This window comes from Pholcus phalangioides, unplaced genomic scaffold (assembly GCF_987345545.1).
Source record: "Pholcus phalangioides strain wild (caught in Gottingen) unplaced genomic scaffold, Ppha-v1.0 ptg000008l_1, whole genome shotgun sequence".
Classification (NCBI taxonomy): Eukaryota; Metazoa; Arthropoda; class Arachnida; order Araneae; family Pholcidae; genus Pholcus; species Pholcus phalangioides.
The window spans coordinates 11,999,006-12,021,344 of NW_028301601.1; the positions used below are offsets into that span (position 1 = coordinate 11,999,006).

Here is a 22,339-nt window from a genome sequence, read left to right on the forward strand (position 1 = left end):
AACTCACAGATACTAATTTGATACGTCTGTGCTGAGTGCCAATTACTATACTTCAATTTCTTTTCTGCGGGTGTGCTCTGCCCCTCAGTGGGTACGCCCATGTCTCCTGTTATAGAAATGTAAACAAAAGCTGGCTCTGCCCATCGGCAGTTGACCTGAGGTTAGAGAGGAATGGAAAACATGTTCGGGTGAGGAAGCTGATTTACAAAATCCTCTGGACTGGACATTGTCGAAATAAGAGGTTTATAAGGGCTCAAGATATCTCGTGATAGCCGAAGAGAAGTGTTTAAACTACTATTGAGCGATTTGAAACAGATCATGGAAACACATGATTGAAATCACAATGTACATTTTATTCATACAAATCACAACAGTTTTGTACATTACCAAACAAAATTACAAAAAATTTAAAATTAATATCATGGAAATTAAAAATGAAAAAATATTACATTCAAATAAGAAATGAAGAATACTGAAAATATTACATACTGTGTACACATTTTGCTTATTACAGATCAGATTCATGTACAAAACAATAGATATGGCTCATGTCGAAAAATAAAAAAATATTATACATCACGTATTATATTGACGTCCCAGTTCAGAAAAGCAACAACTCGAAATTCCATTTCGAGATACCCACATTTTAAAGATTCACTTTACATGGAACTCAATAGGAGTCGGGCTCAAATTAACCACTTAACGCGATCAAGAACGTAATATTGCATCCTAACGTCAGTGGAATAAATTCAAACAAGTGCTGTTTTCTTCCTTTCGCAAGGCTTTGTTGCAACCCTACGAAGTTGTTCATTTTACCTTCTGTTTATTTCTATACTTCCATTAGTGGTTTTTTCCAACATATGATGTATCATTCTACTATAAATGTTACTGGTAAAGCCTGAAGTTGGCCCCCCTCGCAAACTGCCAGCCCAATTGGCCCAGCCAATGTCGAAATTCTGGCATTCGCTGGGCTTTGGCTTTTTCCTATATATATATATCCCTTGACACTGATCCCTATGGTTTGGATCTTCGCCACGCTGACATATTTTTTGTGATATAGCTAACTGGCAACCATAACAATCAAAAGTATCTGAATATCGATATCTTAGTGATCTATATACAGGGTTCGACATATAGGAGCCGGCCAAAGCCCAGTGAAAGCCCGAAATTTGGACAGTAGCTGGTCGGATCGACTGTAGTGGCTAACTTTGGGATTTGGCAGTAACATACATGTATAAGAATGAAAGAGAATGGGCAGGGTGAGGGCGAAAAGTGAAATCTATTTCATATACTTACTCTCTTTGCTCTATCTTTTGTCTCACCTGTATACTATTTTTGTTTCATTTGTTTTTTATATCTTTTCTTCCACTAGTGCATTTGCGTTTCATGTTAGACCAGTGTTTCCCAAAGTGGGCAATATCGCCCCTTGGTGGGTGATGGAATGGTTCTTTGCGGGGGGGGGGGGCGATAGACAGGGCTGTCTTAAGAGCATCATGGGCCCCCAGGCCAAGTGATTTTTCTGAGGCCCTACATAGCAAAATGTCAAAAAATTCAACTGCTTCACATTTTTCTGAGGCTTCTCTTCTCTTGAGGCCCAGGTGGGGCCCATGCATTAAAACAGCACTGGCAATAGAAGCTACGAATTTAATATACGATTCTATGGATTCACTTGAGATGGGGGGAGGGCAATGAGAGAAAAAGATTTCTGAAGAAGGGGGCGATAGAATAAAAAGTTTGTGAAACTGTGTTAAACCATGCATTCTTTGATGACAATTGTTTGTATCAGTGTGTACTATCACCTCTTTTCTGTCACCTCTTACCTCTTTTTCCATCTTTTCTGAATCAAGTTCCAAACAATATACCTATTCTACTGGAAAAAAAAATTATCATTTTGCCCATGTGAGAGATGGCCAAAAATAATTTTTGTCAATGGCAGAAAATTGCAGCGACATCTTGTAAGAATATCTCCCTCTTTCCTGGGGGAAAATAGGGTCATTGCAGCCTTGGTCAAACCAACAAATACTGACATTTTCTCTAACAGTGAGCTCGCTCTCTAGCACTGCTCTTTTTCTTTAATTATTCATTGTTTTTATCACTGCACACATCTTTCCATCTCCCCATCACTTAAAAATTAAATTTCTTAAATTCTCCACTTCACATTTAATGTTCATAACATTTATTTTTCATTTTAGTGGAATTTATTCTCATTTTATGCTCAACCAATGATTAAATTGCACGAAAAATTCTGTTGGAAGTTAAGTCAAAGTAAAAAAGGGAATATCAGGAGCACAATACAGTCGACACTTGTTTTTAAAACCTGTATGGACTTGTTCATATATAAATAGAAATGATGTATAAAGAAATGGGGGGTATATTGTTTGGGACCCAGAAGACTAGTTCATAAATTGGAGGTTTATCAAATAAAGAATTGACTCTAGAAAACACATCCAACTATCACTGGATCATATTAACCACTTTATGTACAAGGTTTTGACAAGGAATTCAGATTATATCGATTTAAATAATCTGGTAACCTTGTCCTAACCTAACTGCATGTTAGAAAAAAGGAAAAGGAGGGAGAAAAAATATATAAAAGGAAAAAGTATGATAGATAAGAGTTTTTTCAGAGACCTGTTTTCACCCTCACCCTACGTGTTCTGTTCTCTTTCGCTCTTACATGTATATAACAGAAAGATACATTATAGATAAAGGAGGGGAGAGAAAAAGCAACTTCCATCGATAATAGGATTGCTATAAAGCTTTGCGATGGTGAAGAGAGAGAAAAGAAAGCACAGAGAACTTGAATTTATTTCGCTGGTGTTTGGACATAATATTATGCCCGTGATCGTAAAGAGGTTAAAAATTGATAAATCACAGTTCCAAAACATTACACAGACGTGGCAACTTTTAGGATCTAAAAATCAGAAGATTCTCTCAGAGGTTTATGGAGGGGGGGGGGGGGAGAAAGCCACTGCCCCTCAAGACCAATTTAAAAATTTTCAATTATTATTTTTTAATTACTAAGACATATTAATTTGGGGCTTTCAAAATACAGTATATGATGGAGCTATCTTGGTAAATAACAATTAAAATGAACAAATTGAAAACTCTCTCACACTTTGCAATACCATGACATATAGTTAATTTATCAAACAATAATTTAATATAAAACAACCCTTAGAATTCCTCAATCTTCTGATAAAAACCACTGCCTTTTTTTTCGTTTCTATGCTATCTGGAATGTTTATTTCTAGTAAAACCATATCATGTGGTTGTCATACAACAAAATCAACATGCAAACAATAGTCATTGGTTCATCAAGCAAGTAAATAAAATTATCAGTTTCCAGTAGCTTCAACATGCCAAAGCATAAAGACTTGTGATGGCTGAAGTTCTGGAGAACTGCTGCGGAGCACCTAGAGATAACTGAAGTCCTTTTCTATAGACACCTTAACCTATGGCACCAACGATCATTGGCATAAATTTCTGTCAAAAAATCTCAGGGATCTGATTTTCCACTAAAATCAAGAGAAACTTAAATTAATTAATTGATTAATTTTTAATTAATTCTGGACAGAAGGGGGGAAGGGTAAAAGAATCAGGAGTCTCCCGTCTGAATCAGTAGAGCTGGCAGGTCTGCATTACATGTGCAGGGTGCATGGGTAATAGGGCATATGGCATTTTGCTGGCATACCATGGATCCTAGATGTATACTTCCAATAGCAAAAGATCCAAATCATGTGTAGTACTCAGATATGTCATTCATGCTGCAAGAGGTTGTATAGATATTAAAATAACAAAATACCATCCTCTTTATACCATCCTTGTGTGCTCAAAAACCCAATTAGAAAGTTGTTGCTCAGTCTCTCCTGATACAAAATAAATTCCACATTTTTAAGTTCAATATTCACAGAGATGTTTGAATTTGAAAAACTAAGGAAAGATGGGAAAAACAGTGTTAAATACAAGTAAGCCATATTCTAAATATGGCACATCCGAGCTTGATTTAAAAATAACAATAGATGCATAACTTATACAATAGACTCCAGATTATCTAAGCAGTTGACAAGGATTTTGGATAATCCACAAATTGGTTTAAAAGGTGGTAAACAATAAATAATGTGTTAACTTTGTCATAAGAATAAGTTAACCCTTTAACCGAGGTATCTATAATTAAATTTGCCATGTTTTGAGCTGTCTGAAGCTTTCTGTCTGCTCTTTAGAAAGCCATAAAAGTTTGGGAACGTCCTAATAAAGGGATGGGAAGAAATTAAGAACAAACAAAAAAATTAATTCTGATATTCACCACCAGAGGTTGTTTTCTGGATATAAATTGTGGTGTGCATGCTACTCCAGCTTTATGGTGTGATATGCTAACCTAGGTGGACTGACTGCATTTACATATTCTCAGATTGTCTGTTGTGTATAAAAGCACTCTATTTCTCCCTTATCAGATGTAAACCAACTACCCATTTGCCCGTCACCTGGAGTGTTGTGTAGCATAACCTTAATTAATGTAATAGTCTTGTTGCAAAATAAATGTTAATTAAACCTCTGTTATGTGTTACTTCTGTGCACTTCCATAAATGTCTTGAGCCTGTATGCAAGATGAACACACTTATTACTGCATAATATTGTCTCATCTCGAATGACATGGTATTTAAAAACCCTCAGCAGAACTATTTCCATTCTCATTTTTTCTGCTAAAGAGTATGGCATTAAAAAAAAACTATCTTTGTTGGAGAAAACAAATTTACGAACACAGTGATTCCACACAAAAAAAAAAATAATAAATAAATAATATGCAGAGGTTTTTATTCCATGAAGAGCACTTTCAAAATTCTCTCCATTCCTTCAATAAGATCTTCCTGAAGTTTACTGAAACCCCACAGATAATTGGAAGTCTACTGTATATACTCATAAAATGGTGGCATCATAAAATTTACATTATATGAACATAACATGGCAAAAAATGATATAAAATACTTTTTCAAATAAATACTTATATTTTTGTTCTTATAAAAATATGCACAATAAAATTGCATCTATATACAGTTGAATGCCGTTGTAACGAACTCCAAGAGATCAGAGAATTCACTTCGTTATAACGAAATTTTGTTATAAAGGAATTCCTTGTTTTTGCATTATTCCCACGTAAACTTATCTGGGGGATTAGAAAAGTGTTCATTAAAACGGGATTCAACTGTAATACTGCCTCACTACATCAGGATAAAAGGCTCAGAGTCCAAATTAGGATCAATTATGCCCAAGACATTACCAACAAGATGTAAACTTCCTGTGATGAGAACCTGTACATTTTTTGCTTTTGCTATGGTTGAATGTAATCTTAAACAAGTTTCCTCCTGATCATGGCAGCTGAACAACATATCTTTCGATAAATCACCATCTAACCAGTTAATGGCACCTGAAAGACATGTGAATATCATAGTGTTCTCAGGATCGCAATATTTACTTCTGTGGACTGAGATGAGCGATGCGAGGGAAGGCACTGAAGAGACACTCATTGCATTCTCGTGATAACTTCTCATGAGATGACACCATACTTCATTGTTTATTTTGCACTGATCCATCTCCACAGCAGGATCCACATTGAAATTACTCTGATCTGAAATTATAGGACAAAATGTTACAATAGTTTTCATAATCAAAATCACAAAATGAACCATTGAATGACTATGTGTAGAAAAATTTCCAATTCCAACAGGTTGATGTGCCACTTGCTGTTTTTTTTTTTCCTCCTCTCCTCTGTCTCTCTCCCTCCTTTACAGCTTGAACATGGAAGCTGGAAATTTGATAATTACCATTTTGATTCATGGTAAGTAGTAATTGATTAAATATAATTATTCATTTATTCACAGTAAAGAATGCCTTCTCCTAGCTTGTGTCAGATGTCCCATTGAGTATGCGGACTTGATAAATTTAATTTATAAATTTTCTCAAAAATTTTAGTTTTTCAATATTTCCTCAAGATTATTATCTAACAAACACGCTCATCTTCATGGAGTACAGTCATGGACTGAGTAGCATGTAAAGGTCGTTTTCAGTGGATGACCTCAGATGACCTTTGTCATCTGACTCAATGTCGCCTGTTGCCGCTCATGTAGCTTGCCATATGTTGTCGCTTTACTGGATGACCGGTCTAAATCTGAGGTGATTCTTTTCAATATGTGGAACGTCTTCTAAATTGAGAAAACTCTGGTCCATCATCATGGGCAATTCACTACTGAATGAAATTTGCTAGAAGTGTGTGTGTGTACCTAGTGCAGAGTGTGAATTTTAAGTGCTGTAATTTATATTTCAAATTGTGAGTGAAGTTTAATAATTAAATATTTGTACCGTAGTAGGTCTGGTGCTCCCATTGGAGAAGACTTTTTTTGACAGGGAGATCAGCTCACATTAATGCCCTGAAGTTGGGGACCACAGAAATAATATGCGTAACTTGTGTGATGCTATATAGTCCTCATTTTCCATACTTGTAACATAACATATCCAGCATATGCATTACAACTTAAGTACATAATTTAAATGCAACATATAAATTGATCAACATGATTTCACGAGTTTTCCCACAATTAAAGATCAATGATCTCCACCAAAGAGGCAATATAGTAGCTTCACAGTATTGGTCAATGTCTAGTTAATTACTGTTTAAAATTGTGCCAGAATATCACAAAACATAATAATGAAAAAATTAACAGCTAAGGATGTGTTTAATGTTCTACATTGTAAGTCAGGGCTTGACAAATTGAAAAATAATTTAGATGTCAGCAAAATTAAAAGCTAAGCATATTTAAAATAATTTTTTTATTTACTTATTTTTAAAGGGGGAGAGGCATTGGAGAGCTTAGCACCCACTTCAAAATAGAAAAAAACACTTTCCATGTTGGTAGAGACATTAACAAAATTTCCAAAAATTCTGTATTGTCCTCAAAAATCAAATTTAGTAACTAAACATGGAAAATTTTAGGAGTCCATGCCAATTGTTCAGTTGCCACGGTGACCTGGTTCCTCTTGTCAAGCCCTGTAGAGCAAATTGACACAAAATGTGTGTAAGAGAGACATACAGCGATCAAGTTAAAAATAATATTACAGTGAAACCTCTTGATAACAGGCACCCGCAGGACTGGAAATTTCGTCAACTTACAGGGACCGTCAATTGATAAGTGGTGAAGGTGAATACATTGAAGTACAATTCCATGGGATAAAAAAAAGTAAGTTATGAGAGGTTCCACTATAAATCATATTTCTGGCGTGAATTTATCATTACTTGTTTTACCTTACATTCTATGTTTGTAACTGCAGTCGATGCTTGATTTTTTTTAACCTCTAATTTAGGTACTGCATGTCTTTAAAAACTAATCATTTGATTCCAAACAATATACTATTTAAAAAAATATATCTTTCCCATTTATAAACTTTCAATTTTACGTGAACTAGTTTTTCACATCTGTACGGGTTCATGAAAACAAGTGTTGACTGTATATTGTCAGAAGTATAAACTAGAAACAATAAACTCTTGAGATTACAGGAAAAACTCACAACAAATATTTCTTCTTCTACAGCTAGGAAAACAATGTAATGAAACCTTAATCATTTGACCATTTTAGTCGCTCCACTGTCATTTTGTGATTTTTGTGCACACGAGGGCTAATTAGACCAGGACCTAGAGTTTATTGCCAGTTCCAAATGGCAGCCTTTTTTTTTATACACACAAAAAAGTGGGTGCGCTAACCCCTCAATGGAGGACTCCCTGCTGTAGCAATTTTTTTCTGTGGTCATGTCGCCGTTTGTGCTGTACCCCTGTGTCAGGAAAGTTTCTGACAAGGGAATAATAGGGAACTCGCGACACCTCTGAACATACTTTGGTACTTTAGGCAAGTATATCATTGACCTGGGCTACCCTGTCCACCACACTGAAAAACAAAGACTTTCTTAAATTTTGGCCACAATTAACCAATATTTATATTTACTTGCATGCTGAATTGTAACCTTGTTAATGAAAAATGAGTATGATTGCACCTGTATTTATGAATAAACAGAATGCTGTGATATTTTATCCACAACTGAACAATCTACATAGGGAAAACTCATATCTATTTTCAAATTGGTGTAAATTTTCCAACACTTGGCTTCATACCAATTAGGTTTCACTATGCTGCGATTTCTACTGAATGAAATATGAATCTCATGATTAAAATGAAGAAAAACAACAAACCCCTGTGGTGATTCTAAATTATATAAAGTAAACATACACAAACCTGAAGATGAATCCTTCATCACAAACAGACGATTTGGACTGAACAATACCAAATCAAAGTGTAACTCAGACAAGGGATCCAACAAACTTTCTGCTTTTCTTTCGCCTGTGCAGTTGAACAGCAACACACGGCACACCGGTTCACTGGAAACAATAGTTACAAAGAATTCAATGAATAAAATGGTAAACAAAATCATCACAACTGTAGCACTAAACAAAAAAAATAATTGATGAAAATGTCAATAAACTATGATATTCATACCCTAAAGCATCCTCTTCCTTCTTACTAAGTTCCTGAAACCATCTGGAACAATATCTAATGCTTTGCATTGTATGAGCCCCATCCAGATAGAATGTGAACTTGCCTTTCCTGACTGTCTGGAATCGCCCAGGCCAAACGCAAGACTGGAGTCCTGTGAAATCATTCAGACTACATTGACTTACATGTATCCTTCAGCTTATAAATGATATTTCATAATATATTCTGTACTCATAAGCTGTGCTTAATTTCCCTATAGACTAGACAGGCTGCAGCCTAGAGTTCAGAGGTTTGCAAAGAGCCTCCAAAATCTCAAACTCTTATTTTTTGACAAAAAACAGCTGCAGTTAGACATATAACGAGTTCCATTCCCTCCAATAGCCTTGGGCTAATCAAACCTAAATCCAGCCCTGCTCATAAGTTTATTTACTTACGGTCAAACAGAACAAAATACTTCCACCATGATATTAATTATGGCCATGAAAATCTAATATGTAATATTTTACTGTATTTAAAGAATACATATACACACACATAGATTTACCTCGACAGAAATCAGGACCAAGGGGAAATGCATTCGCCATAGGCACAGATATTGAAAAAACATCACTTTGCATAGTACTTGCTTCTGCATTGAAACCTGACAAGATAAGATATCTTTAAATCACACCAATTCCCTTCTTAAGGAAAGGTTAAAAAAATATTTCATTAAAATAATTTTGAAATTAATAAGTTAGTTTATGGAGGGAGAGCTAAATGAAACAATTCCTGAATGACAATGCTAGAATTTCTTGAAGTTTTTAACACACAACTGTAGAACCTCCCCACAATGAACACCCCGTTAGCAGAAAAAAATTTCTGTCCTAAGGGTGTTCATTATCAAGAGGTTTCACTAATTATATATAGAAATAGAAACAGGTATTTCCTATATTACTTTCCAAAGGCAAAATGGGTAAAAATTGAATATTCATCCATAACAACAAACACTACGAGTATGCAGGTTCAAATATAGAATCAATAATTATAACTAATTAATGATAGATTATTTGGCAGGTAAAATTAGAATTTTACCATCAGATTTTACATATTCCAACCATGTTTTACATAGCTGCAATGCCAGTGATGCATTTAATTTCTGAACAACACCTGGTGCACCAAAATTCAAAGGATGGGATACTTGGCAATATGCATCGAGGCATGGAACAATAGCTAGCGGGCACTAAAATTGAAAGAACAAGAATAAAATTGTTGTAAAAGAAGTAAAGGAAAACAGAAAGACAAACTATGTGATAACTTGAATTGGATAAATTTCACGCATTCAACGTACAACATTTATGCAGCATATAAAACTTCCAAGCAGCCTGACCATTGCTAGGAAAATTTTCAAATAACGAAATTGAGAGAATTACTTTTATCAGAACATGGTAGACCAGACTGAAAGTTTTATGCATTGCACTTAACATGGAAGCATCAGACTACATTATAGACTGTGAAATTTGAAGGAAAAAAAATGTTTGGTTCACAGATAAAGTGTGAATAACTTAATTGAAACAAAACATTTAAAAATTTTAAAGAGAATTTTTTTTATATTACTTAGAAAGACAATTTTTTTTTGTTCAAGTCTCTTTCCTTGGGCTTTTCCTTCCTTACTCTCAGTCATTTCAATAACCATCATAAATCTTGTTAAATTGTCTAAGACAAATATAATCTTGTACGTGTAATGTAAGCTGGGCTGGAAGAGATCTCGGCAATGGGATAAGTCTGGCAACAGAGTTCTGGTGTTCATTCATTCACACGTGCAAATATTGTGTCCGATTTTTTTTATTATCTATGATAGTGGGTGTACCCAACCTTTCATGCTTCAAGTAGCTCCTTGAACTGGGAGGCTTGCATATCCCTCAGTAATTTGTATGCTAGAACCCTTAGAAATGTGCATGAGAATCTTACGTATTCTGTAGCAAATTGCATCAACTAATTTTGTATGGTTTGTTTTGGTAATTATACTTGTTTCTTCCATCATTGCTGATATTTTTTGGTCAGAAACCACTAATTTATATTATTCCCAGATTCCCCAATAAAACAGTCAAGGGCGATCACATACCATATACACAAGATTATTGTGAGTGGTACTGTCAGAATCTATTAACAATCACAAATAATATTTTAAGTCTTAATAACAATACCCAAAATAATCAATTTTTATGAATGAAGAAGATAATTCTAATATTCTATATAAGAAATCAGAAGAAACAATGGCAAATGAAACTTGTGATACATAAACGCCGCTCTTTCATGCAAACTACAATATCCAAAAACCAAAACTTTAAAAATTGTGTAAGATCAGCAGAAATTTCCTATTTAAAATTACAGTGCAAGTCGGTTTTGGAGTCATGTGCGATAAAAGTGAATTTACCTGAGTGATTTGAGCTTGTTTAAGCAACACTTCCATAGCACCATCAACTTGAGGAACAGTGAAGGCAGGAACATTCGGTTTGAATATGCCAGCCTTTTGTTCAGCAATCTTTGTGATAGTATTGCCGAGAATACTAACATGGTCCAAACCTAATGTGGTGACACCAACTACAACAGGTTTTCTGAAAAAAAAGGACAAACATTACATTTCTACTTTATGTGCTATTATGTACATAATCTGCTTGAATGGTATATCAAATATATTAGGTATTGCATGTGAACCACTTCAGTTAGGAATTATGTGTAATTTGTTTTATAAACATCACCATCAGGTGGTGCTAGTATTTTTAATAGCAAAGACTGAATATCCATGCATAATAATTGGGAATAATTTGAATTCACGCTCATATTGTGATCATATATTGTGAGACACAATACAGGAGTAAGCCAAATAGGGAAATTTTTCTTAAATGAGTTCAAATTTTAAAGCAATGCAGCAGAGATAGCCAGAAACATCAACTAAGTATTTGAAAATTATAACAAATAAATGAACCATTCAACAATGGTTGCAAAAATTCTGATTTGACGATATGAACCGTAAAAATGAACTATGTGGACACAGCACCAGCTATTAACAATGATAACTCGCCAAACTTTAAGAGACATGGCAGAGACATTAGGCGCCCAATATCCAATGGTTTCCTGACGTTTGCAAGTACTTAGTAGAGCAAAGAAGCTTGATTAGTTGGCTTTCCATGCAGTAAATAAATAAAACATATTGTTGACTAGAAGTTCTGCTCAAACAGAGTGGTGATATAACAAAAAATAGATCATGTAGGATAATCACCATCATCTGCGAAACAACGAGACACTACAGAAGTCCCAACTAGTCCTTCATATACCAAATGTAATGGTGACTGTTGATGGTGAACAGTTGATATCATTCATAGAATTTGGTAGAACCATTGATGTAGAAGAATATTGTGCCCAGAGATGGATGCAAAGCATAAAAAGTTATGAGTTAAGTGGCCTAGATCAGTCAAAAGAGAAGTAAAACTTCATCTTGAACACTTGTCAAGAACAATAGTGCAAAAATTCATAACTAGCACTTCCTTTCTCACCCGACTTATTATCAATACATATCGCAAATGACTATTTTTTTTAGCATTTGGTTTACTTTTGTATAGGAAAAGAATATCACCAATGAGGCAGCCATCAAAGACACCTATAAGATATCATTTCAGTACAACTAGCATAAATTCATCTGTATCTTGAGAGATGATTGAATCGAATGTCATCTATTTTGAATTAATAAAGTCCATTTTCACACAGTTTTGTGCTGTTTGAAGTTTCACTAACAAACCTACATTTGCTTAACAACCTAATAAATGGGACATTGCATTTTAATTTAAACAACATTTATCATTATACTGAAAAATGAGTTTCATATCATTACATCAGAATAATTGAAGAAAAAACCCTTCAACAATATTTTCTGTACAGCATCATACAGAATTAAATGAGAATTAAAAGAACTTACTGTATCACATTGGTACAATCATAGAGGCCACCAATACCAACTTCCATCACTGCCACATCAACCTGGTAAAATATTGAAAAGTTGTATGCTATTTAATGTAATTTATTTTAATCCAACATTGACAGATTTAAAAAATTCAAGATAAAGATCAAATAAAAAATAATTTCCACCTCAAAAACATAAAACATGATACAAATATTGAATTCCCACAGAAAAAATTATTGACTGGTCAAAAGTCTGATTTTCTTCTTTTGTGTGCAGATTTTTTTTTTACTTGGACAGTATGTCAAAATATATTACAGATTTTCTGTACATTTCATAGCATAAATTCCTAACTTAATCACAAGTAATGACACGAAGTAGAGGTACCCAATCAGTGATATGAGTAAAACTGTCAGGAATTTTCATCATGAATCATGTACAATAGAACTTGCTTAGTTCGAAATGTGGATAATTCAAACTTTTACGAACAACCCCTTGAGTTTTCCATCTTTCTTAATGTTAAAATTTCTTGTTTAATTCAAAGTTGGAAGTTAAAAAATCATGATTTTTGTATTAGAAAATTTATTTCAGAAAATTCCTACAAGAAGCCAGACTTTACTTTTCTCGATGAAGTTGTTAAACAACAAATTTTTAAAGACTAATGAATGTTTTAAAATTTCATTTTTCTCTACTATTATTATTTTGATAATTTAATCCCCATTTTAATATTGTTCAGCTGGAGTACATCAAGACTGTGTATTACTTGATACCAATTATACTTTTCAACCTATAGGATCAAGGTGTAGCATTCAAAATTTGAATCCTTTTATCATCGTTAAGAGTATGGAAAGTATCTGAAAGTTCAGCTTGCACAATGCATTAATGAAAGTATATTCATTTGATAGCATAAAAATTATAAGCAAAATTTGAGAAACCATTTCATAACTATTGATCATAAAACTCTAACTATCATCTCATACATCATGAACTATTTCTGTAAATTTTGCTTTGAACATGGGTCAGGACATTTGGCAGTGATGCTGATTCCAGAACAGTGGAATAATGTAGCAGCCAAGGTGAATTATTATAATTAATTAATTATTAAATTTAGGAAACACTTAGCTGATAATAAAATTTTAATAATTGATAATTATTATCCTCTGTAAATGATGATGATTAAGTTGCAATTTGTGGTCATTTTACAATCTAGGATATATAAATCTGATAATTTGAACTTTTTTCCAGTGACTTCGGAGTTTGAATTAACCAAGTTTGACTATAATTTCAGCACTTCTTTTAGCAATATATGAACTAAATTACTTTTCTTAGGCTTAATATCAATGATGAAAAGCTGATAAAATTAATTTGAACATTTTTAACTGTTGCCATGAATAATAAAACATGCGTATTACATTTAACAATGCATCATGAAATATATTTTTAATTATTACAGTAGGACCCCCAAATTATCCGAGTAAATGTGGACCTGACCTACCTCAGAGACCCTAATTTAGAATATATGGGTGTTTTAGAGTTTCAGGCTTAAATAAAGAGAAGATCAAATAAATCAACATCAAATGAATAGGATAAAGTAACATGAAGTATTTCATTGCCTTTACTAGTTACAAAATTTTAAAAACTACTTTACATATGCTTAAAGTACTTTGAAAGAAGTTTTTGCTATGTCTTCTTTCATCAAACACTCTTAGGCAAAATGCACACTGAAGCGATACAAGTGCTGTATGATGAAAGCGATATGACTGCAGCATTGACATGGATTGGTTAAAAAACTGAAATTGATACTGGTCTATTGATCATATTACTTATCATATCACTATATCACTTCAATGAGCACCCCACCTTAAATACTTCAGAGAGCACCAAGGAGTTTGTCTATTCCAGTCTTACAAACTTCTTTTGGCTCATCGTTCCCTTTCCTCCAAAAGGAAAAGTCCTAGCCTCCTTCACTAAGACACCCCCATAGGATCCCATGTCGTATCAGTATCTTCTACCACCCCCTTCTCCCTGCAAGTGCAGGCCCAACAAAGGATGATATCACCTGCTTTCTTAAGCACTACTATAGGCATTCTTGAACCAGCTTGTTGTGATGAAAGGCATTTTACATGTTATCCTACTTCACATAAGTACTGAAATTAATTTATTAAAAGTACAGTTGCCCCCCCCCCCCCGTATTCGCGGTTTTGTTTCCTTTATTGGAATTTTTTTTTTTCAACTCTCAGAAGTCGTCATTCATGTGTTTTGTTTACAAAATTTGAGTTGTGCATATTTAGAATGGCTCGCTAATGACATTACTGTCATCACCAGAGCCGTGGCAGCTCCCAAGAGAGAAACAGTCCTCTTGGGTTGGATTAACCTTTTGCCACAATGTGCACTAAAGGATACAACCCCTTCTACAGAGCCAACTGAAGAGACTATAAAAGACATTGTTACGTTAGTGAAACAGGTGGGTGGAGAAGGGTTCAATGATATGGATATAGAGGAAGTCGAACAGCTAAATTAATAGCAATTCAGAGGTGTTGACAGAGGAGGAATTAATGCAGGTTGCATGCTCCTGAAACTGAAGCGGTACCAGATGAAGATCAAGATAAAGTAGTAGAAGACACACACACAGGTTCACCATGAGTAACATAGCGGAAAGGCTTCGCACGTTCAAATCAGCAATGGATTGTTTTCATGGCATAGATCCCCCATATGGTACGCTCTTCACATTTAGAAAAATTGGTAGAGGAAGCCTTGTCATCATATTACAACATACTTGATGATATGAAGAAGACACGACAAACAGAAATCACAATGTTCTTTCAGAAAACATAGCCAACAATCGCTGCACCCTCTTTTACATTTCGTTCTATCCTCTGCGTCACCCTGCTCTTTCCCATGATGTTCAATAAACGAGACATACAAGAAGAAAACCATGGTTTCGGTTATTCGCGGATTTCCCGTATTCGCGGTCACCCTCGGAACGTAACCCCCGCGAATACGGGGGGGGGGGGCCGACTGTACTTCAAATAACTTAACAAATGGTACTGTAAGGAAAACTAGCATAAAAATAAAGTTATTGAATTATACCTTTTCTTTCAAGAAGGTGTAGTATGCCATCACAGTCAAGAACATAAAATATGCTGGCATTTTCTGTTCTGGTGTCTAAAATAAATTCAGAAATTATATTCGGAATAATGCACATTATGATATATTATTATTGTATCACATCTAAACATAGCTAAATTTAATTCAAATTTCTGGTAATCCAGAGGTTCTCAAACTGTGTACTTCCAACCTTTTTCAGGGCCACCTCGAAGCAGTAGCACTGAAAAAGGCTTTTTTGAAGAGCTTCTTTGTTAAACTGCTTGGGGGGGGGGCATGGATAAGTATTGATTAGAAAAAAGGGCGCTGCGGGTGGAAAAAGTTTGAGAATCCCTGCAGTAATGGGGCGTTCAAGTATTACATCAGCAAATTTTTAGTCATTTTTGACCCCTCTTGTCAGCAAAATTTCATCAGCACTGCCCCATACCTCCTAACACATATATGGTGGGATTAGAAACGTAAGCGGGAGGGGGCATAAGGGGCTCGTGCACCTCCCCCCCAGACAAAAAAAATATTTTTTTAATGCAAAAATGTTTTTTAAAAAATTAAAATTTCAAAAGAAAATACCTTATATTTTTTTATAATCAATTTCTGTTAATTTTAATACTATTTTAAGAACTCAAAATTTCTCTAAGAAATTCATTGCGACCCACCCTTTCAGCCATATACATGGTAAACCCACAGACCAAATGTGATCCGGAAGGTTATCTGATGTGGCTTGCCCCCTCAAATCTAATTTTGTAAAAATGAACTAAGCAGCACATTTACAAATCACTTAAATGACCCGTGTCACAATTCCAGAGCATTTAAGTGGCCCGGGCACATTTTCAGATCACTGAAGTAGGCCTCAAAGATCACTTTTACATTCAAAGATCACTCAAGTAATCCAGTTCCAGAACACTTAAACGATCGATAGCACAGTTTCAGAGCACTTAAGCAGCCCCCAGTACGGTTCTACATCACTCAAGTTACCCACAGAACATTCCCAGATTACTTAATTGATCCATGACATAATTACGGATCACTTGAGTGATACATGACACAGTTCCAGAACACTTAAGTGGTCTGGACACATTTTTAGAGCACTTAAGCGGCCCTGACACATTTCCAGACCACTTAAAGGATCCGCGAAACATTTAGAGATCACTAAAATGGCTCTGTAGGTGACATCAATAAGGAGAATGTTCAGGTGCCCAATAGCTATCCAAAGGTTTTTCCGTTTTTGACGCACCGAATAAGATGCCATTTAAAATATTCCATACCTTCATAAAGGGTGGTTGATGATGTAAGCATCATCCAAACCCCCCCCCCTCCCCACCCCTGGCCTCAAAAGTCAGCAAATCAGAACCCCCCCCCCCCCCACATCGATGCTGACATAATACTTGAATGACCCCTAATCTACTCATAGAACATTCATGGTGATTAAATAATTTTAAATTTAATTAAATATTATGCTACTCTAAATTTGTTTTTATTTCTGTCTTAGCCATTGGTGAGAGTGCAAATTATTTCTCCAATTTATTTTTTCCGGTCAATTACTATCTATTACTATCTTTTATTATTATCTATCTTATTCACATTGTTATTATTATTTATCTCGTACTTGTTCATTTTTTGTCTGTCATTAAATTATTTCTTCTGTTCATTTATATATTTTCCCCCATCCATGAATTATATCTCCAATTCACTTATTAAAACATTTCTCCCATTTATTTATCTTTTGTGTTCCCCCCCCCCCCCCTCCACTTTTATTTCTTCATGTATTAAATTTCCTCCAGTTTGAAAATTAATTTTCCTATTGTTGTCTGTCCACAAAATTTTTCAACTACTTTCATGGCCTAGGTTCTGTCCCATGGGGATATAAGCGAATTACCCCCAAAGGGTTGGGCCATGCTGGAGAACTACTTTCACTGGTCCAAAGTTGTAAAAAAAAGTTGCAGAACACTGATTCAGAAGAAAATTTGATACAAAATAAACCATTTTCATGGTGTGAGTAGCGTAACTATCAGGAATGAATTAATCTAATATGTTTGTCTGCATATGCTTCAAATTAAAAGTGGTAGCAAATTACTAATATGGTTTTCCATCTGAAGACACCCAAAACTGAATTTAGCTTTCAGCAATCAATGCTCAGATAAGGTTTTACAGATTCTACATATCTATGGTTGCGTTCATGTTAAATATTTCACGTAAAAAAAATCTTCAGTGATATTTGTGTATTTTTTGTGAAATTTGAACATTATTTTAGCAAAAATATTCTATTCAAAATGGAATAAGTAAATTGGTATTATGGATTTTTCAATTAAAGCTTTTTTTTAACGCTGATTGAAACACCAAACTTTAAAAAAAATTTGTATCATAGTATATTTTTCAGTTCCGAGAAACTTTTTTTTTGAAAATCAAACATTTATGTTACATAAAACAATATAGTATATTTAAAAAAAAAAAATCACTTACCAAACCGTTCTCGAGGATGTCAAAAACATGCCAGAAATATGATGCAAACTTATCCCTTTCAAGCGGTTTCCCATTTATTCTTATCCTCTCACTAACACTAATCAAATGCGGAGAGCTGAAAAACAAAGAAAAGAACTTTTTTTACACGAGAAGGCAATAACGAAATAGAATGAGGACTATAAGGCAGACACACAAACATTAATATTCATACAGTTTCCACTTTCATGTCCAATTCGAAGACAGATGGTATCACTTCAAAATACATAACACACACAAAAATCATAAATTCGGGAACACACATTCAAACAAACAACAATTCCTAACATGTGACAATTTATTGAAAATTCCCCAGAGAAATATTCATAGTGCATAAGTGATTTAATAGTAGTTAGATTGTTGAATTGCAATATCTCACTAATTTTGGCAGTGACTTGGCGTCCAAAATATGTATTACCTCCAAATCAGTTTGTTCGTTGTTAGTCAATATCTATACTCGCGGAGACTGGGTTATATATTGTGTATGTGCTAAGTGCCATGTAACATTTTTGTTTCACTTTACTATTAATTAAAATAATAATTAAGTATGAACCACTCCGTATTTGCAAACTCTGTTACCAACTCTGCTACACCTTGCGTCTGTAAATTTCAAGAAGTTCCTAACATGCGTCAATTTATTAAAAATTCTCCAGAGAAATATTCACAGTGCTTAAGTGATTCAATAGTAGCTAGATGGGTACAAACCTGTAAAAACCAGTTTTGAAACCATGGTGTCGTAATATTGACTCAGTAAAAGCACAAGTCGAACCCTTGCCTTTCGTCCCAGATACATGAATAACATTCAAAGAATTCAGATCTTCAAGCTATTTAATCATTCGAATTGAGAAAAAAAATAAAAACCTTTCATGGTCATCTGATTGGATTTTACACATAAAATATATCATCATAAAAAATATCTGGGCTGTTTTATTTAGAATTGAAGAGTAAATGTGGTAAACAATGTAAGTGCCAAAAAAAAATTCAAACTATTTTTCACATTTTTCAAGTGTCAAATGAGCAATGCTTTATAATGTCATTAACGTGAAAAGTGCCTGGTAGAGTCCTCTAAGTAGTTCAAAAGAGAGTGTAAAGAAGTAGCAAGTGTGAACTTACAGGCTGCAAAAAAATTTTTTTGCAATTCCTAAACATTTCCACTTTCAGCACTTACAATATTTATCACTTTTAGGCTTCAATCCAAACTATAAAAATCTGTTTAAAAGTAAAGAGAGAATAGGAACAATTCCATAACAATTTCTCGAACGAGAAATTCTCATTCAAAAAAGCCTATCATCTCAATACGAGTTCATTTTTCTCAATGTTTCCATAAACATTGCACCGACCAATGATAGTGGTGAGTGCTTGTGCTTTTCAGCTGTCAAATGCTGCTTGTTCTGATTGGTCACGGTGATTATTGAATTGTTGGTACTCTGTATAAGTGGAATTTTTACATTTCTCAAGTCAATTTTAGAGGTGCCAATTCCCAGACTTGAAAATCTGTAGTTTATTACATGATTATTGATGATACAAAATATTCATATTTTATATCTTGTATATTTGTCATGTTTAACATATTTTCTGCAGAAATCATTGTAATCTACAGTTTACTGATTCGCAGTACAGCTTCGATTCCCACCATCAGCAAATCTGCAATAACTACCAACTCTTCTCACCTTTAGCATCATATTTGACGATTTACTATATTTGAAATCCCAATTTCCTGCATTTTTCTCTAAGAAATATGGCCAGCCTAGGATTGCAAGGACTAAGGGCTTTTTCATTTTTACAAAGCACAATTTGAGGATTTTTCAATAAAGATATAAAAAAGTCAAAAGAATCTGGTTTATAAAAGGATTTTAATGCGGCTACAAAATCGGAAGGCCTCCAGATAAATCTGAAGTATTGGCACACATTGTCATCTTATAATAAGTACAATGTACATCAAAAATTCCTAACTTTACATGAAGAGCAAAAAGAAGGGGGACGTCCCATTGAATAACGCACAAAAAGGGTTCATTCTTTTCTAAAGAGCAGATCATTGCCAATTTTTTCCCCCCAAAAGCTTTAATAGGTGAGATATGTTCCCAATCTAAAATTGTCAAAAAGTCGTTCAAAGTCAGTCAAAATGTTTTCATTATAAGGTGATGATATGCTATTCTGAATCATTGAGATTTATGAAAGCAGCTTTCAATTATAATTCTTAGAAGCATTTTATATAATAGGTAATTAAAATTCATCTTCAAAAAGTAAATCAGTATTACTTTCATGCCGAGCAAATTCAAATGTCGCCTGGTATCATCGATATTTTTCTGCGGATCTAATCCTCTTTTTTCACGAGCTTTCTGTATGTACGCAGAATTGCTTTGGAGTCCATTGAGGGCATAAACAGCCTCCTGAAAATAGAAATAACAAGATGAAATATGTAATTTTTTTTAAATTCAACTAATAGTCAAGCTTTTGGCTTAGAATGAAAATTCTCAACATTTTCATAAATGAAAAATATGATTACGATAAATTGTCATTCAAGAAGAGTTGAAGCTCTTCAACACAGTAACTCGATGCTTTGGTAATAGAGAAAGATACCAACATAATAGAAACATTTTTCTCAGTCATATGATTTACTTAACTTCCGATTATTAAAACTTCCTTCTATTAAAAGGACCGATTACAAGTAGCTCTATTTACGAGTGTTTTGCAAGACAAGCAATATTTTTTTAATTTTAATTTAACTCAATTAATGAGCAATGTCTTGCAAGTGGGATACATTGTATATCAGCCATTTTCTCACATTTTGGGAGGGAGACAAACTCTCTAACCCCCCCCCCTTTCGCTGACATGAGCCGAGACAGTTGTGAAAAGAATCATTTCAGTTTCCATTATTTCCCACCGAAACATATTTTGGTATAAGACTGATTCAAATTACAAGTACATTCAAGGAAGCAATTACACTTGTAAGTTCCACTGTATTGTCAAATCCCAAAGTGGTGTCGTTATCAGGGGCGGCTGTACCTCATCTGTTGCCCGGGAGCAAAACCTCATGTGCCACCTCTAAAGACAGCCCTGAGAGGTAGACTAGAAGAGCGGCTAAATTCGTACAGCCCACAGGCAGCAAAACCATAAATCCGCCGCTGGGGGAACCAAACTGCATGCTTGCCTGCCCCATGTGGTAAGAGTCCATTCTTGTTACTAGTATTTTGGCCTCCAGGCCCTGCCTGTTTTCAAAATTTTCGCTGTCTTTTCGGTTCTTTATAGACAAAAGCTTAGGCTGCCGCCCCTTACGACCTGTAACCCGGGCGCGCACCGCCCTTGCACCCTCACTCAAGCCACCCGTTATTCTGTGTTTTCTATTTTACCACTCATATTAATCAAGTTTGTCAATATACTTACCTGGATACTTTGACAAAGCATGAAATATGAGTTGCCAGTAGCTTTGCTTTGTTCCTGATACCTCTTTTTGACATTATGAATAATTCTCACATTTCCTCAATATGTGCTTCATATATATAAAAGAATTGAAAATTCTTTGATAAAAAAATTCACAATGTTAATAAGTAAATCAAATAATGAGATGAAATTACAACCCTTCCCCCCCCCCCCACCCCATTAAGCTTGTTTATAGTCGGCAATGGGTTTTCAACCCTTCATTCTTGTACTAAATGGAGTTTCAAAAAAAAAAAAAGAATCATACAATATAGAAATAAAACATGAATAATAGTGATATCTTATCCTATTTCATTGAAATCACTGTAAAACGAATACCTCGTAAGACCTTTTACTTCTCGCCTCCATTACCGAAAAACTTCTAAATACGAAGCAGCTGCTTTCAGTGAACAAACACACCCTCGTCGAATTTGAAAACAATTGGAAAAGCATGGCGCAAAGAGCAACAGTGGGGGGGAAAAGAAACTTTATCAGGCTAACCACGTGCTACACTCACATAATTTTTCCTCATTTCAACTGGTTATTAGGTCAAAAAAAAAGATTGTTTTTCATTGTTTAACTACAATCTAAGGTACGTGGGGAGAAAAAAACTTGTTTGTGATGAGTGACTCAATTGAAGTGACTATGAATTAAACGTAAAAAAAATGCTTCACCCATTTTTGTTTGTAAACAAGTTTCCCGCCTTCACATGTGAATTGCTAGGGTTTAGTGGTTCTACGGACTTTATCCGATTTTTCAATTTACCTCTTTCCATTGGATCCGATAGTAAAAATGGGACAAGTTTCGTTTTTGTCCGCACTTTGGGAAAAGCTATCTTCTTTAATTTTAAATT

At 34.5% G+C, this 22,339-nt stretch overlaps 1 protein-coding gene across 2 annotated transcripts; it reads right to left on the minus strand.

Moving 5' to 3' along the window:
- Positions 1-3,834: 3,834 nt before the first annotated feature.
- Positions 3,835-22,207, minus strand: LOC149083697 (folylpolyglutamate synthase, mitochondrial-like). Of its 2 annotated transcripts, none has more exons than XM_089234194.1 (12): positions 21,826-22,207; positions 20,328-20,459; positions 18,775-18,893; positions 18,034-18,148; positions 15,562-15,636; positions 12,490-12,551; positions 10,951-11,131; positions 9,609-9,756; positions 9,082-9,177; positions 8,541-8,691; positions 8,280-8,422; positions 3,835-5,626 (listed from the first exon to the last, which is right to left on the minus strand). In XM_089234194.1, exons 1-12 carry the CDS (start codon positions 21,937-21,939, stop codon positions 5,220-5,222), a joined length of 1,743 nt encoding a protein of 580 aa, XP_089090320.1. In that variant the 5' UTR covers positions 21,940-22,207; the 3' UTR covers positions 3,835-5,219. The 2 variants fall into 2 exon arrangements, with proteins under 2 accessions (XP_089090320.1, XP_089090319.1); XM_089234193.1 differs by having other exon boundaries at positions 5,084-5,626; positions 8,274-8,422.
- Positions 22,208-22,339: the final 132 nt, after the last annotated feature.

What these genes read in the sequence shown, in the direction of transcription:
- LOC149083697 (XM_089234193.1), bottom strand. Translation starts at nt 21,939, where the DNA reads ATGCTTTTCCAATTGTTTTCAAATTCGACGAGGGTGTGTTTGTTCACT. An exon ending in GAAGTAAAAGGTCTTACGAG is followed by an intron (nt 20,460 to 21,825) that starts GTATTCGTTTTA and finishes TTCTATTTTCAG; the next exon opens with GAGGCTGTTTATGCCCTCAA. An exon ending in AAGGAAGAGGATGCTTTAGG is followed by an intron (nt 8,423 to 8,540) that starts GTATGAATATCA and finishes TATTGTTTCCAG; the next exon opens with TGAACCGGTGTGCCGTGTGT.